The following is a 17,128-nucleotide window of genomic DNA, read 5'->3' as shown; positions in this document are numbered from 1 at the left end:
TCCATCCACCCATCCATCCACTCATCCATCCACCCACCCATCCATCCACCCACCCATCCAACCCACCCACCCATCCAACCCATCCACCCATCCATCCACCCACCCACCCATCCACCCACCCACCCATCCATCCATCCACCCACCCACTCACTCATCCATCCATCCACCCACCCACCCATCCATCCATCCATCCATCCATCCACCCATCCACCCATCCATCCATCCACCCACCCGCCCACCCACCCATCCATCCAACCCACCTATCCACCCATCCATCCATCCGCCCGCCCATCCATCTAACTATCCACCCACCCATCCATCCACCCAGCTATCCACCCACCCATCCACCCAACTATCCACCCATCAACCCACCCATCCATCCACCCACCCACCCATCCATCCATCCACCCACCCACCCACGTATCCATCCACCCATCCATCCACCCATCCACCACCCATCCATCCACCCACCCACCCATCCATCCATCCACCCACCCATCCACCCACCCATCCATCCACCCGCCCGCCCACCCACCCACCCATGAATCCAACCCACCCACCAACCCACCCACCCATCCATCCGCCCGCCCACCCATCCATCCATCCACCCATCCATCCACCCATCCACCACCCATCCATCCACCCATCCATCCACCCACCCATCCACCCGCCCACCCATGCATCCAACCCACCCACCCACCCATCCATCCGCCCGCCCACCCACCCATCCTTCCACCCACCCACCCACCCATCCACCCGCCCACCCACCCACCCATGCATCCAACCCACCCACCCACTCATCCATCCACCCATCCGCCCGCCCACCCATCCATCCACCCACCCACCCATCCATCCATCCATCCGCCCGCCCGCCCACCCATCCAACCCATTCACGCGCCCACCCATCCACCCATCCATCCACCCATCCATCCACCCACCCATCCACCCATCCATGCATCCAACAAACCCACCCATCCAACCCATCCATCCACCCGCCCACCCATCCATCCACCCATCCATCCACTCATCCATCCACCCACCCATCCACACACCCATCCAACCCATCCACCCATCCATCCATCCACCCATCCATCCACCCACCCATCCACCCACCCATCCACCCACCCACCCACCTATCCATCCACCCACCCATCCATCCATCCATCCACCCATCCATCCATCCATCCATCCATACATCCACTCATCCATCCACCCATCCATCCATCCACCCGCCCACCCATCCATCCATCCGCCTGCCCGCCCACCCATCCAACCCATCCACCCGCCCGCCCACCCATCCATCCACCCACCCACCCATCCATCCACCCACCCATCCACCCATCCATTCATCCATCAAACCCACCCATCCAACCCATCCACCCATCCATCCATCCATCCATCCATCCATCCACCCATCCATCCACCCACCCATCCATCCATCCACCCACCCACTCACTCATCCATCCATCCACCCACACACCCATCCAACCCATCCACCCATCCATCCATCCACCCATCCATCCACCCACCCATCCATCCATCCACCCACCCGCCCACCCACCCATCCATCCAACCCACCTATCCACCCATCCATCCATCCGCCCGCCCACCCACCCATCCATCCGTTCAACCCTTCTTCTGTTTCTTCTATTGTTTACAGTGTTGGCAGTTAGCAAACAGCTCACACGGTTAGCTAGTTTGCTAGCCATGACCACAACAGGAGACAGTCAGGATGCGGAAGACAATGGGCGGTGCAGACAAGAGAGAGACTAGAGAGACACTGCAGCCTCGTGCTGAAGCACAGAACTACAACACTCAGCTTCCCACAATGCAGTTCTTCTTAAAGGGCCAGGCTCAAACTGTAACAGCGTTCATATGCTGTAAAAAAAAATAAAATAAAAAAGCCATGAAGCAGCGAGTCTGGGAAAGGCGAACCGCAATGCAGCGAGGGAACCCAGTATTTGGGGAAGAGAACAAAGACCAAAGTTGATGCTAATCTGCTTTTTCACCACAATCACCAAGCTGAGATGCAGCTTCTTAGCATATCTTAGAAAATGTCAAAGTGGCAAAGTTGCATCCTTTCATTTGTCACAATGTGGCCCTCCCTGGAAAAAGTTAGGACACCCCTAAATGAGATGACTACCATGAACATGCGCTTCATTAACATTCCAGATGCAGTGGCTAGTGTGCTTTTGTCAAGCCTGTGACCTGCGAGTGTCCCTGACTGTCATGCGGCCTCACGCCATGTGTTGCACGCTGCAAGTGTCACAGGACAAGTATGACTGATGGCGCTATGTCTGTGCAACGCACATGAGAGAATGGAAACACAAAAGCTTGATGCATGCTGAGAGTAGACGTGCTGCTGAGCTTCAACACTTAAAAATAACAACAAAGCAAGACAGGAGAGATAAGAAAAGAATAAATAAAGAAATACAGAACAGATCACTGCAAGTTCATACAAAATAATACATAACAAGGTCATAAGTCCAGTCTTGTGTGTGTTTATACAGCTTCCCCCCGTTGTGTTGAAAAGCTGCATGGCGTGGGGGAGGAATGATCTGATCAGTCTTTCAGTGGAGCAGGGCAGTGATAGTAATCTGCCGCTGAAACTGCTCTTCTGCGGGGGATGATGCTGTGCGTTGGGTGATGCTGGTTGTCTGTGACGGAAAGGAGCCTCCTCGGTGTCCTTTGCTCTGCCACAGATGTCGGGCTGTCCATCTCCGTGCCAAAGACAGAGCTCGCCTTCCTCACCAGTTTGTGCAGGCATGTGGCATCCTTCTTCTTGAGGCTGCTGCCCCAGCACACTACTGCACTACCACAGTCTGGTAGAAGATCTGTAGCAGCTTCTTGCATACGTTGAAGGGGCAGTCCAGTTCAGTTTATCATGCAGATGCACTCCCAGGTATTTGTAGGTGTGAGCTACCTCCACACGGTCACCTTTACTGAGAACAGGTTCTGGGTGTGTCCTGTTTCTCCTAAAGTCCACCATTTCCCTGGTCTTGGTGGTGTTGAGGTGCAGGTGTTTTGCGTCGCACCAGTTGACGAAGTCCTGGATGAGTTTTCTGTACTGATCCTCCTGTCTGTTCCTGATAATCCCACGATGGCCGTTTCATCTGCGTGCTTTTGTCGGACGTGTGGCGCTCCCGTGCCGCTGGTCACAGTGTCGGACCTGCAGTTCCTCAGGTCTGCCAGTCAGGTAGTCTGTGATCCATGCCACCAGGTGTGATCCTACTCCCATCCGTGCCAGTTTGTCCCTGAGGAGCTGAGGCTGGATGTTGTTAAAGACGTTGGAGAATCCTCACAGCACCACTACCTGTCCAGGTGAGCCAGGAGATGATGGCGTCCTCAACTCCCACTTTCTCCCGGTATGCAAACTGCAGAGGGTGAAATGCAAACTGCAGAGGGTGGAGTGCGTGGTGGGTCTGTGCCCTCAGGTGGTAGAGCAGCGCCTGTTCCATGCTGATGAAGTCGTTCAGCTCACCAGGATGTGGTCTCTTTGGGACTGGAACAACGCAGGAAGTCTTCCACGGCTGTGGAAACCTCCCCAACCTCAAGCTCAGGTTGAAGATGCGCTGTAGAGGGTCTCCCAGCTCCCACGCGCAGGCTTTGAGTAGTCGAGGTGATACTCCATCTGGGCCTGCTGCTTTACTGGGACGCAGCTGCCTTAGCTCAGCACTTACTTGAGGTGCTTTTGTTGTGGGTGGTGTGCAGGATGGACTGGTCAGACCTGTTAAACTACTGGTTTAGCTGGTTTGCCCTTCTCACGTCCTCCGTTGTGCCCCCGTAAAGTGTGAGAAATGAGTGAACATGATGTCTTCGTGTTATGTGAGTACTCATCCATCCATCTTCTATGTCGCTTATCCTCACTATGGTCACTAGGGCATGCTGGAGCCTATCCCAGCTGACTTGGGGTAAAAGGCGGAGTACACCCTGGACTGGTGGCCAGCCAATGGCAGGGTGCATATAGACAACCAATCATTCACACTCACATTCATTCCTATGGAAGAATGTGGGAGGAAACCGGAGTACCGGAGAAAACCCACACACGCACGGGGAGAACATGCAAACTCCACACAGAAATGCCCAACGGAGATTCAAACCCACATCTTCCACATCTTCTGACTGTGTGGCTGACATGCTAACCACTAGACCCCCGTGTGGTGTTCTGCGCGTATGAGCGGTGATATTTATTTATTTATGTGATATTTATGATGTTTATGAAAGCGCAGCCTCTTTGACATTCCCAGTCTTTCTTTTCCTGATCCGTTGCAACACTAATCAAGCACGCATAATTAGATTAGAGTTTTGTCTGATGTATGTTGTCACGTGTGGTGTTGGGTGGGGGTGATGGGAGGGACAGAGGGAGAGAGGGGGTAGGCGGAGTGCTTGTCAAAGTTGTGAGTTGTTCGGCGATACTGCAAGTTCTTTTGGGCTTCTCTATCTGCTGACTGTTTCTCATTTTTGGAAATAACTGTTGAATTTGTGGTGTTCACTCCCTCAGAGGCAAGAAGAAGGCAGTGACAGGAAGGTACGTCATATTTGCTACATTGATGTTCAGCACACGGGACAACCTGTTGCTGTTTTCTGTGAAATTGCATGTGGACGACACAAAGCACACCTTTATTTGCAATCGCTTTTGTTTGTTTTCTTATGCAAGGTCAGTTGACAGGCGGTGATGTTGTGTCGCTGGCGTAGTGCACAGAAAGAGAGGGTGGGGGCACTCCTACAAATCTAAATGATTCGGCATTCAGAGACTTAGAATATAAGGAGCAACGGGCCGACCACTGTAGCTGTGAAAGCACACGCCTCGGCTGCTCATCACTGGCCCATAAGCTAAATTAAGTGCTGGACCTCCCTGCATGGATCCCGGACTGTGGAAATCTGATATTCTAAGCATGAATGGCCCACATTGGCAGCAACGCTTCATTGTGGTACCAAAGTTCAAATTATTGGGGAATTGAAAATAGGACGTCACACAATTCAGAAGTAAAAATTCCCCTGAAATGTCGAATTGCTTCCCCTCTTGTCAACCTTGACACCAGTAAGGAAGTATCCACTTGTGGTTCCTAATTTCATCAACTATGTACCGTAGACACTTGCTTAGCATCATTAATCCGCCCCAGATGGTCAGAGGTCGTTGAAGATACCCACTTTTGTTTAAACCCTTTGGAGGCACTGTTAGGACTTCTGAGCCGCTGCTATTCTTTTGAATGTTTTGCTAATAATAGTTTTAATTATAGTTTTAATTATATTAGTGACATCACGGCTGGGACACATCTACAGGTATGCTTTGACTCGTACAGGCGTGGCGGCCGGCGGCTGTTTTTACAAAAATATAGCAAGAAAACAACAAAAAAAAACAGCAAAAAAGTACAAATCTGCAGTCATTTTGTCAATAATAAAGTCAAAATGTGAACTCATTCAATCCCAGCCATTTTTCAAAAGACAACCCCTTCAGTAGCAGCCATTTTAGACCATTTTGACTGCTCTTTCACGGCACGCAGACTATATAAACCTGGAACCTACCAAAACAAAGATTAGACTCCCATCTTTCATCAGGAAAAAAAGCTTGTTTCTACTGTACATACTGTACATACATACTGTAGGTAAGTTTCAGGAAAATATCAGTTCCTGACTAAAACAGGGAGAGAAGCATAACTTTCACTTTGACACAAATATTTTTTGCTTTTGTGGCAGCTCAAATATCTAAACTATACCAACATAAACGACACTAAGAAGGGGTTGTTTTACATCAAAATAAGCATTTATTTACAAATATAACACCATCATCTATTTTCACATTTGGAACTAAACTGTGCACGTGTGCATGTGTTAAAATGTCCCTACAATGCGTAACCTTCTGCACGCTGCACTCCTCCACGTTCTCTCACTTCCTCCTTGCTGTCATGTGTGATTTTTTTCCGTCCACGTGATTTCTGCCGAGCTCTTATCAGATGCAATTCTGCCACCTTGTGGCCGTTTTTATGGCGTAAAAGTGCTCTGAAGTGAAGGGTCATCTAGCTGTCCCAGTCTGTCTTCTGGATGACGTTCTGGCAGGTGGCCGTTTCTAAAAACCCCCTCTTCGGTGGTCGGGGGTAGTGGGACAACTTGACTATGTCCCTGTCCACATGGGAACACTCCTGAGAAAAAGTGGCGTCCACACTGTGCCGCGTTAGTAAATCATCCAGTAAAGCATCCAGACGGGAATGGCTCGCTGGGTGAAAAGGACGTCGTTCACCAGGCCACCTACGTGTGGTGCTGTGAACAGACACACCAAACCATGGGAGGGGAAAGGACACATGCGCACGAGCACGTCGAAGTGGAACTACACATTGTGGAGTACAGGACAACAAAATATCAGGAGAATGTGGGCTGGGGTGAGTCACCTCCGTGGAAATATTCACGTTATGTTGGCCTTGTCAAAGCTCACCTCCAGTCGACCGTGACGTCGCCGACCCGCCGCCGTCACGGTGGAGCCGGCATTTTCAGATTTTCCCACTCTGGAAGCTGTTTTCAAAAAATACTGTTTCAGGGCCCCCACAACGCCGTTTCCGTGTGGATAAAAGACTGAACACATCAAAGGCCTGGAAAGCTTTCCGTGTGGATAACCAGCCGTCTCGCCTATGGAAGTCCAATCATTGTGTAGTCTCTTTGTGTAGTCTCATAGAAGAGATACATCACGTATCTATCTATCTATCTGTCTATCTATCTGTCTATCTATCTGTCTATCTGTCTGTCTATCTGTCTAGTCTTAGTTGCAAGCAGTGCTCAGTGTTTTTACCTTTCCTTTCCTTTCCTTTTGTTTTTTTGTACCATTCTGTGCTTTAAACAAAATACTTTCTTTGAATGACGGCTCTTTGATGTGATCATGTGATATTTCCCGTATCATTTTTGTAAACACAAAAAGAACCCCTCAAAACTCGCTTATTTTCATTTTGTTGTATTTCATTTAACTTACTTTCCCTTGTTAATATTTGCAAATATACAAACATAACATATAAGAGAGTGATACACCAATAAAATATGACATCGTGTGTGGTCCACAAGGATGCCGCCACAAATATTATTACTAATGATGAACTTCTCACGTGAAGTAAGATTTTGATCATAATATGTTATCTCTCCTTTAGTGAAGATGGAAAAGGGATACCCGGAGCATGAGCCAGCACCATCCTACACTGGCCCACCCATGAACCCCAGCAGTTTAGCGCCCCAGCCTGGGTTGTACCCGCCGCCTCATGCAGGAGCCCCATATGTCGCATACCAAGGAGGTTTGTGGTTGTTGCCTATTTTGGAATTTCCCAACATTTATTTGTCACGATGAGACACACGTCAGCATGTGCAAGAAACGTGGACTCTGCGGCAAGTAATGTATTCTTTTCCCGTGTCTTTCCATTTCAGGTTCAGCTGCCACAGGTGAGTGCCGCTGTAGCCGTAAATACCGTAAAGCACACACGCTGACCTGATTTGTCAGTACTGCACCAAATCTACACGACATGGGGGGAGTCCGTGAAGCAAGCGGCCCGTGGGTGTCACCATGCATCCTTGTTCTCATTTAACACATGTTTTTAGTACGGACCAATTTCAATTCCTGTCCCATCGTTTTGGTTGGAGACTTTCTACATATGTGACCTTTGTTGTATTGGACACCCTCTGCTGGCCAACTTATGGCATTGCATTTCATCATTTCATTCAAATAGTAATAGCAATTAATAAAATTATAATAGTAACACTTTATTTTTAGTTATATTTGTTCAATGAAATTAATTAATAGAATTATTAACTGTAATAATTACTTCAATTATATTCCTCAAAAGTGGACACCCACTGCTGGCCAAACTATGGCATTGCAGCCATTTTAATAGAAAATAATAAGAATGGTTATAATAATTATAAATAATAACTTTTGATATCATTATTATCAATAGTAATATTATGTTCCTCAAAGCTATCATTACAAAAACTGATTTTAATAATACTAATAAAAACAAATTATACTAAAAACACTTGACTTTTTTTTAAAATTATTATTACTGTACTGTGAACTGGGATAGGCTCCAGCATGCCCCCGCGACCCAAATGAGGAGAAGCGGCATAGAAAATGGATGGCTGGATGGATGGATGATATTCCTCAAAAGCGGACAACCTCTGCTGGCCAAATTATGGCATTGCAGTTTGATAAATATGTTCCTACATGAATGATAATGACAAATAATTGCATCATTATTAATGTATAATAAAAATAACACATTTTATTTATAATATCAATAATTTCTCAAAAGTGTTCACTGCTACTGGCCAAATTAAGGCATCACATTCAAGACATTTTATTGAAAAAATAAAATAAACACGATTATTATTATTTATTTATTATCATTAGTATTATTATATTGCTCAAAACTATAGTTGTTATTTTCAGGTGTATATGAATATTATATTTTATTTGGCAAAACTTGGCATTGTCAGTTTTACCCGTGCTGCCAAACAACACAAAAACCTGCAAACGCAAGGAATATTATTAATATGATAATATATACTGCTCAAAAAAATTAGAGGAACACTTGGAAAACACATCATATCTAAACTGGGGGGGAAATGATGTTGAATATGTTTCCTGATAATAAGTGGGTGATGTATTAGTAACAAAATGATGCCACATCATTTGATAGAAATGAAAATGATCACCCTATAGAGGGGGGAAATCAAAGACACCCCAAAAATGAAAGTGAAAAAATGATGCAGCACACTGGTCCATTTAGCTAAAATGTCATTGTAGCAACTCAAAATGATTCTCAGTAGTTTGTGTGGCCCCCACGTGCTTGTACGCATGCCTGACAACGTGGGGGCATGCTCCTAATGAGACTACGGATGGTGTCCTGGGGGATCTCCTCCCAGATCTGGACCAGGGCATCCATGAGCTCCTGGACAGTCTGAGGAGCAACCTGGCGGTGCCGGATGGACCTAAACATAATGTCCCAGAGGTGTTCTATTGGGTTTAGGTCAGGTGAACGTGGGGGCCAGTCAATGGTATCAATTCCTTCATTCTCCAGGAACTACCTGCATACACTAGCCACATGAGGTCGGGCATTGTCGTGGACCAGGAGGAACCCAGGTCCCACTGCACCAGCGTAGGTTCTGACAATGGGTCCAAGGATTTCATCCCGATAGCTAATAGCAGTCAGGGTGCCGTTATCTAACCTGTAGAGGTCTGTGCATCCTTCCAGGGATATGCCTCCCCAGACCATCACTGACCCACCACCAAAGCGGTCATGCTGAATGATGTTGCAGGCAGCATAACGTTCTCCATGGCATCTCCAGACCCTTTCACGTCTGTCGCATGTGCTCAGGTTGAACTTGCTCTCATCAGTGAAGAGCACAGGGCACCAGTGGTGTAGTTGCCAATTCTGGTGGTCTATGGCAAATGCCAATGGAGCTCTACGGTGCTGGGCCCACTACAGGACGTCGGGCCCTCAGGCCACCCTCATGGAGCCTGTTTCTGATTGTTTGGTCAGAAACATTCACACCAGTGGCCTGCTGGAGGTCATTTTGTAGGGCTCTGGCAGTGCTCATCCTGTTCCTCCTTGCACAAAGGAGCAGATACCGATCCTGCTGAGGGTTGAAGGACCTTCTACGGCCCTGTCCAGCTCTCTTGGAGTAACTACCTGTCTCCTGGAATCTCCTCCATGCGTCCAGGTACCGCAGTGATGCCCTGGTCCAGATCTGGGAGGAGATCCCCCAGGACACCATCCGTAGTCTCATTAGGAGCATGCCCCCACGTTGTCAGGCATGCGTACAAGCACGTGGGGGCCACACAAACTACTGAGAATCATTTTGAGTTGCTACAATGACATTTTAACAAAATGGACCAGTGTGCTGCATCATTTTTTCACTTTCATTTTTGGGGTGTCTTTGATTTCCCCCTCTATAGGGTGATCATTTTCATTTCTATCAAATGATGTGGCATCATTTTGTTACTAATACATCACCCACTTATTATCAGGAAACATATTCAACATCATTTTTCCCCCAGTTTAGATCTGATGTGTTTTCCAAGTGTTCCTCTAATTTTTTTGAGCAGTGTATATCATAATATCATTTTTTACAATTGTCATTATTTTGGTTATGTTTATTCCTCTAAGCTGTAATTAAAAAAAATGTTTACTGTGACCAAAAAACCATCAAAGAAACAATAAGGTTCCAGTCTGTGTAGGCTCTCAGTCGTACAGGAGTTGTCCATCGAGGAAAAGGCTTCTTGAGACGTCATCTGTACTTCTGTGAAGAAGGTGTCGGACGTTTTGCTCCTCATCCGAAGAGCTTTGTCAGCAAACTAACAAGTGCTGGTAGCCTAGGCCTTAAATACAGTAAGAGTGGGCAGAATTGGTGTGCCAACACCCTCCTCCTATTGGTTCCTTACACTAAGCTTGGGCGGAGTGGTGGTATAATCCTCTTCTGCCATTAGCACCTCTGATCAAAGGGAAGTGTAGCTCCCTGTAGTTGGGTATGAACGACTCTGATACTGGCTCATTACTCATTACTCGATACTGGTGTTGCCGCAAGATCCTCTGGAGTTTTTCGGAGACCCCCGCTACGTAAGGGACTACCACTCCTCTCCTTTTTGCTTCTGTGGGCTGTTGGGTTTCTTTCCCTACTCTCTTCTTTTGACATTTGTTAAAAGCCCACCGCGGGTACCCACAGGTTGAGAGCATATATATTCATATAGAGAACACAAAAGGGTTTGTGGCGAGTATCAAAGACCTCAGATTGGAGCCAGAGGAAACTTTGGTGTCTTATGATGTGACTTCACTTTTCACATCTGCCCCCACCTCAGCAGCAGTCTCAGTGGTGAGGAAGAGACTGCTCCAGGACTCAACTCTGCATCGGAGAACAAAACTTAGTGCTGACCACATCTGCCAATTATTGGAAATTTGCCTTAACACTACATATTTTCAGTTTAGAGGGAAATTTTACAGACAAATTCATGGTTGTGCTATGGGCTCACCAGTCTCACCCATAGTGGCGAATCTGTACATGGAAGAGATGGAGAAACAGGCTCTCACATCCTTCTCAGGGACAAAACCAAGGCACTGGTTTAGATACGTGGATGACACCTTTGTCATAATCAAAAAACAGGAAATTCAGTCTTTCACAGATCATATCAATGCGGTGGACACCAATATCAACTTTACTTGGGAGGACGCTAAAGAAAACCAACTAGCCTTCTTAGACTGCAAGGTAATTATAGGAGAGGACAGACAGCTACTTCCAGAGGTCTTTAGAAAGGCCACACACACTGACCAATACCTGCTTTTTCAATCAAACCATCCACTACAACATAAACTAGGGGTTATTAGGACCCTCCAACATAGAGCGGAACAAATACCAACTAGTGCTGAGGGAAGGAAAAAGGAGACACAACATGTCCAGAGAGCGCTCTCAACCTGTGGGTACCCGCGGTGGGCTTTTAACAAATGTCCAAAGAAGAGAGTAGGGAAAGAAACCCAAAAGCCCACAGAAGCAAAAAGGAGAGGAACTCCAGAGGATCTTATGGCAACACAAAATTCCTACCTATTTTAAACCAGTAAATACCCTGAGACAAAAATGAGTGCATCCTAAAGACAAGGCTCCAAACCAGAAACAGAGCAATGTGGTCTATTCCATCCACTGTAAAGATGAGGAATGCAAAGACCACTACATTGGGGAAACTAAGCAAATGCTCCAAAAAAGGCTTTATCAACACCGCAGGGACAATTCTAGTGGTCCTCAATCAGCAGTACATCTACACCTTAAAGCTACCAATCACTCTTTTGAGGACAGCGAGGTAAAGATTTTGGCCAAAGAAAACAGATGGTTTGAAAGAGGAGTAAAGGAAGCTATTTTTGGCAAACAACAGAACCCATCATTGAATCGGAATGGTGGTTTGAGGTTTAATTTGGACCCTGTGTTCAGCAGGTTACTGAGACCCAAACCCACAGCTCTTAGTCTTGCAAATGAGGTGGAGCCAGGGCCGAGCCAGAACAATAGATGCTAACGAGCCAATATCAGAGTCGTTCATACCCAACTACAGAGAGCTACACTTCCCTTTGATCGGAGGTGCGAATGGCAGGAGAGGATTAGACCACAACTCCTCCCAGTCATAGTGTAAGGAACCAATAGGAGGAGGGTGTTGGCACACCAATTCCGCCCACTCTTACTGTATTTAAGGCCTAGGCTACCAGCACTTGTTAGTTTGCTGACGAAGCTCTTCGGATGAGGAGCGAAACGTCCGACACCTTCTTCACAGAAGTACAGATGACGTCTCAAGAAGCCTTTCCCTCGATAAGGTTCCAGTTTTGCTTCTATTTGCATTATCTCCAACTTCCAGTGACTCACGTGGTGGTAAATGCTAAGCTGCAGGATGCCCCCGGACAAGAACGGTGCCCCCGCTGCCAGCAGATGGTGCTCACCCAGGTGGAACGCAAAGCCGGCCTGATGACCTGGCTCATCTGCGGAGGCATGGCCTTCATCGGGTAACCAGCACCAACACGTAACATCTGCCTTTTTGAGACCGCGCACAAGCGAACACAAAGCGAACTTCTTTGTTTTCCTCTCACTAACAGGTGTTGTCTCTGCTGCTGGGTACCATTTGTTGTGGACTCCTGCAAGGATGTGCAGCATAACTGTCCAAACTGCAACAACGTCATCTACCTGTACAAGCGACTATAAAACAGTCACATGGGGAATGTTCATTACGTAAAAGAAAAGTTTGTCATGTTTGGATGTGGCACTGCAGAAAATCAGTCAGTGGGAGTAAGTAAGTGATGGAAATGTGTGATTTTTATTTGTATTGTCTCTCAGGATTCTAGCAATGCAAATACAACACGTCTGCAAACATTACTTGCAAATATTTTATCCCCACGTATTCCGCTCGTTATGCTGCATGTTGACAGCAATTGCAGAGGTGTCCAAAATGTTAACATTTACACATTCTAGGAATAAAAAATATAATTTAACAAGAAAACTTGAAACATTTTACAAAATAAAGTCAAAATATTAACAGAAAGGTTTATGAGAATAATGTCATAAATAAAAAATGGTCATTTTAGTAGCATATAGTGGAAGTATTAGGAAAAAGACTTGATTTTTGAAAAATTAGGTTGGGGAAAAACATAATTAGTGACAAGAATAAAGTCAGTACACTAAGTCCCCAACTTACGAACACAATTGGTTCCAGACGACCGTTCTTAAGTTGAATTGTTCTTAAGTAGGGTAAAAGGTAATATTACCAATGATATAGGTACTACATGTACGTGTATACATATACAGTATATGTGTATGTATGTACATATTAGTTTGGATGCAGTAGTAATATTATTGTATTGTATTTGTACTTTATTTATCCCACAGCGGGGAAATTCACTTGTTACAGCAGCAAGCAAGATACGCAAGTAAAGAATACATAGTGACTACAACATGGTTCAGGTGGTGCAGGTGTTGTAGAGCCTGACAGCGGTCGGTATGAAGGACCTGCGGAACCTCTCCTTCTTACACCGTGGGTGTAACAGTCTGCTGCTGAAGGAGCTGCTAAGGGAACCCACAGTGTCATGTAGCGGGTAAGAGGTGTTGTCCATGATGGATGTCAGCTTAGCCAACATCCTTCTCTCCCCCACTTCCTCCACGGAGTCCAGAGGACCGTCCAGGACAGAGCTCGCTCTCCTGATTAGCCTATTGATCCTGCTCCTGTCCCTGTCCGTGCTGCCCCCTCTCCAGCAGCCCACAGCGTAGAAGATGGCTGAGGCCACCACAGAGTCATAAAAGGTCCGTAAAAGAGTCCTGCACACACCAAAGGACCTCAGTCTCCTCAGCAGGTGGAGGCGACTCTGGCCCTTCTTGTAGAGGGCGTGGGTGTTGACGGACCAGTCCAGTTTGTTGTTAAGGTGAACACCCAGGAATTTGTAGCTCTCTACCAACTCTATGTCCGCTCCCTGGAAGTTAATGATCATCTCCTTTGTCTTGCTGGTGTTGAGTTGTAGCTGGTTAAGCTCACTCCAGCTGACAAAGTCCCTGATGACCGTCCTGTATTCCAGATCGTTCCCCTGTGAAACACAACCCACAATGGCTGTGTCATCGGAGAACTTCTGGATGTGACACTGTGTGGAGTTAAACCAGGATAATTCATGAAAAAAACAATAATAAAAGTGATATAATAATACGTAATGATAAATGTTATTTACCTTTGAAGAGGAGTGGTCGAGCATACATCGTTGTGGAGGAGGAGGAGATATTGAAAAAAAGGACAAATGGTGGTGGTGGTTAGACTCTTCTAAAAGAGGTAGTGTTCTGTGGGTGGTGTAGAATTAAGCAGGCCTATTAACTCTTCATAAACTTTAATCACACGCTCTGTCCCGGTTGTATCATACAGCTACAATGTAGCTTTATCTCCCCAGCGTCTAACTCTTCCTCTGTTGGTCTCATTAGCTCTAAGGCTGCATTAGCAGTGTCACAGTGCCCTCTACTGGTCAAGCATGTACAGTAGCAGTAGAAATACTGATTGAGCGACTACAAGGCAAAATAAAATAAAATATAGACCAGTCGGCTTGTGTTCGTATCCGCGAGTGTTCGCTAGTCGGGTGTTTGTAAGTTGGGGACCTAGTGTATAAGGGAATAAAGTGGTAATTACATGGAGAAAATTTACAAAAAGAAAGTTGAAATAGTTGGAAAATTAAAAAGAAAACAGTATTTTTAAGAGGATAACCTCCAAATATTAAGAGAATAAAGTCACAATTTTAATGGAGTAAACTTGCAATATTGAGAGGAAAAACAGTAATTTTAGTAGCATATAGTTAAAATATTCAAGACAAAAGGCGTTATTTTTTTCACGTGATAATATGACAAATAAAACAATCAAGCTGTAATTTAGGAAAAAGTTATGTTACAAGAATAAAGTCGTAATCACGAGGAGAACATTTGCAAGAAAAAAGGTGAAATAGTTGGAAGATTAAAAAGGAAAAAAAACAGCAGACATGGAAAAAACGGCTCTACTTTAACGAGAATAAATTCAAAATATTAAGAGCAAGTCTTAATTTTACTGGAATAAACGTGTAATATGAGGAAAAATTATGTCATTTTAGTACATTAGAGTTGAAATATTTAAAAATATGTTATTTTTGTAAAAAAAAGTTGTGATATGAGAAACAAACATAACAGAAAAATAGGTTTAGTGAAAAGTTATAATATGGGAATAAAGTCTAAACGTTATTGGAAGTCTTAATAACGTCTTAACATTACAAAAAGAAACTTTACGAAGATTAAGAAGAACGTTAAAACAGCAACAATGAGGGAAAAAAAAGCAAAGAGTGAAGTTGGCACTAATAAGGCTAAAATGTACTGTCATTTTTTTCTTGACGTTAGCACATCTGCTTGGGTTGGGTTACAAAATATCAGAGTAAGCCCTTGCATACTTTCATTTTTCATAAAGTGTTCAAAAAGTTTGGACACCCCTGATTTATTGTAAAGTTACATTCAAGGTTCAACGTTTCCAAAAAGGAGTAGTTTGTTTACTTCCTGTGTTTCACGTGCTCCGATGTAACCAATATATTCTAATAGGGAAAGAAGGAATAGCCAATGTCTAACAGTGCTTAGTCGGTAGGTATCTTAAGTAATGAAAAGAATAAATACAGCAGTAAAAACTGACAGGGAATTCGCATTCTACATAAATACCGAATACATGATAAATAAAGCACAGGATGCGTCAATAAAATGTGTGGAAACTGCGCTTTTGTGGCTTTTCATACAAGAAAAACTCTGCTGAACAAAGCATCATCGCCTGCATAATCTAGAAAGACAGTATTGTGCACAACGTCTAATGATAAAACACAAGGAATCATGTTTTATGGCTCGTATTGTCGTGACGTCATGGCGTGATCGTCAACAACTCAGCTGTTGTAATGGTGCATTCAGGGAAACTCTGGAAATGGTAGAATGAAGTGTGACTGTTGATCTTTTATATCCCTCCAACTGTACGATAAACGATCCTAATATATTTGTTTTGTGAAACAATAACACCCCCACACGTGGACACCGAGTTCAAAATACACTACAACGACTACGTTTAAAAGACTATTATCAATATGCTAATGCCAATTTTAGACGCGTTTTTTAAATAAATCTATCCTAAATTATACAAATAGAACATCATTTGTGTGGCGGTGATGTGATTTATTACAAGCCATAATAAGACTTCTGTGCTCCTGCAGTCTGTGGGAAAGCGAATCTTTTGTGGAAGTCCGCGAAGGCATCATGGAACAACAGGGAAAAAAGAGGAAGAGCTGCACGTCGTGGCCTCCTGCATCTTAGCGGTCCGGTCCGGTCCGGTCGCGTAATGGTCTCGGTGTGTCCAGTCATTCCAAGAACAGGATAAAGGTGTCCACGGTGGCGGGGAAACGGGAATAAAAAAGGCTTTTACACGGAGAGGACTGAAAAAATGGAGCTGGAAGACGGAGTAGTGTACCAGGACGACCCGGGGACATCAGCGATGATGTCTGAGCGGGTGTCGGGCCTGGCTAACTCCATTTACCGCGAGTTCGAGCGGCTCATCGGCAAGTACGACGAGGACGTGGTGAAAGAGCTCATGCCGCTGGTGGTGGCCGTCTTGGAAAACCTGGACTCGGTGTTCGCGGAGAACCAAGAGCACGAAGTGGAGCTGGAGCTGCTGAAGGAGGACAACGAGCAGCTCATCACCCAGTACGAGCGCGAGAAAGCGCTACGGAAGCACGCAGAGGAGGTCAGAACAACGGATCCTCTCATGAACCAACTACGAGATGATTCGTTTATTGTTCTTATAATGTGCTTTTACCACGCTAGCATTCGTTAGCTGCGTGTATTAACCTGCACTTGACCCGGCAGCATCCCAGCGCAGATGTAAACAAAACAGTATTATGCTAACCTGACAGTGCTAACCACTTGGCATCTCCACATCTAATCTGTCAATCATTGCGCCTTACTACCTGTCCTGCGAGTGCACCTGTTAACACATCATTAGACCGTGAATGCACCCACGTCACAACTCCTGTGGGACCGTTTTGACAAGTGTGACTCAGCATTTTAGGCTGGTCCCCAACCACCGAAAGATAGGGATGCCACAAGCGCGTCA

General features: G+C 45.6%; 3 protein-coding genes across 15 annotated transcripts in view; 2 read left to right on the top strand and 1 right to left on the bottom strand.

Annotated features, from left to right (window-relative positions):
* Positions 1–13,266, top strand: part of LOC129170705 (LITAF domain-containing protein-like) — a 27,715-nt gene extending 14,449 nt beyond the window's left edge. For 2 of the 7 annotated variants that reach the window (XM_054758553.1, XM_054758557.1), the window contains 4 exons: positions 7,131–7,271; positions 7,402–7,416; positions 12,362–12,506; positions 12,597–13,266. In XM_054758553.1, coding sequence (XP_054614528.1) covers positions 7,136–7,271; positions 7,402–7,416; positions 12,362–12,506; positions 12,597–12,702 — 402 coding nt within the window. In that variant the 5' untranslated portion in view covers positions 7,131–7,135 and the 3' untranslated portion in view covers positions 12,703–13,266. The other 5 variants (XM_054758554.1, XM_054758556.1, XM_054758552.1 and 2 more) reach the window with 5 other exon arrangements.
* On the bottom strand, positions 12,805–17,128 carry LOC129170704 (uncharacterized). Its single transcript, XM_054758549.1, has 2 exons — positions 14,211–17,128; positions 12,805–14,126 (listed from the first exon to the last, which is right to left on the bottom strand). Exons 1-2 carry the CDS (start codon positions 14,232–14,234, stop codon positions 13,455–13,457), a joined length of 696 nt encoding a protein of 231 aa, XP_054614524.1. The 5' UTR covers positions 14,235–17,128; the 3' UTR covers positions 12,805–13,454.
* The window catches only part of spag9a (sperm associated antigen 9a), a 33,427-nt gene continuing 32,544 nt past the window's right edge, over positions 16,246–17,128 (top strand). For 5 of the 7 annotated variants that reach the window (XM_054758521.1, XM_054758522.1, XM_054758519.1 and 2 more), the window contains exon 1: positions 16,247–16,759. In XM_054758521.1, coding sequence (XP_054614496.1) covers positions 16,460–16,759 — 300 coding nt within the window. In that variant the 5' untranslated portion in view covers positions 16,247–16,459. Of the gene's footprint in view, positions 16,760–17,128 lie in introns of all 7 variants that reach the window. The other 2 variants (XM_054758517.1, XM_054758516.1) reach the window with 1 other exon arrangement.

The sequence above is a fragment of the Dunckerocampus dactyliophorus genome, chromosome 18 (genome assembly GCF_027744805.1).
Source record: "Dunckerocampus dactyliophorus isolate RoL2022-P2 chromosome 18, RoL_Ddac_1.1, whole genome shotgun sequence".
In the NCBI taxonomy this organism is placed as follows: Eukaryota; Metazoa; Chordata; class Actinopteri; order Syngnathiformes; family Syngnathidae; genus Dunckerocampus; species Dunckerocampus dactyliophorus.
Note: the sequence above shows the minus strand (reverse complement) of the source record. Positions and strands in the feature narration are given on the sequence as shown.

Bases quoted from the DNA above. Each gene is read 5' to 3' on its own strand.
- LOC129170704 (XM_054758549.1), bottom strand. From the start codon at position 14,234: ATGCTCGACCACTCCTCTTCAAAG. The intron at 14,127-14,210 runs GTAAATAACATT...AACTCCACACAG, and splicing joins TCGACCACTCCTCTTCAAAG to TGTCACATCCAGAAGTTCTC.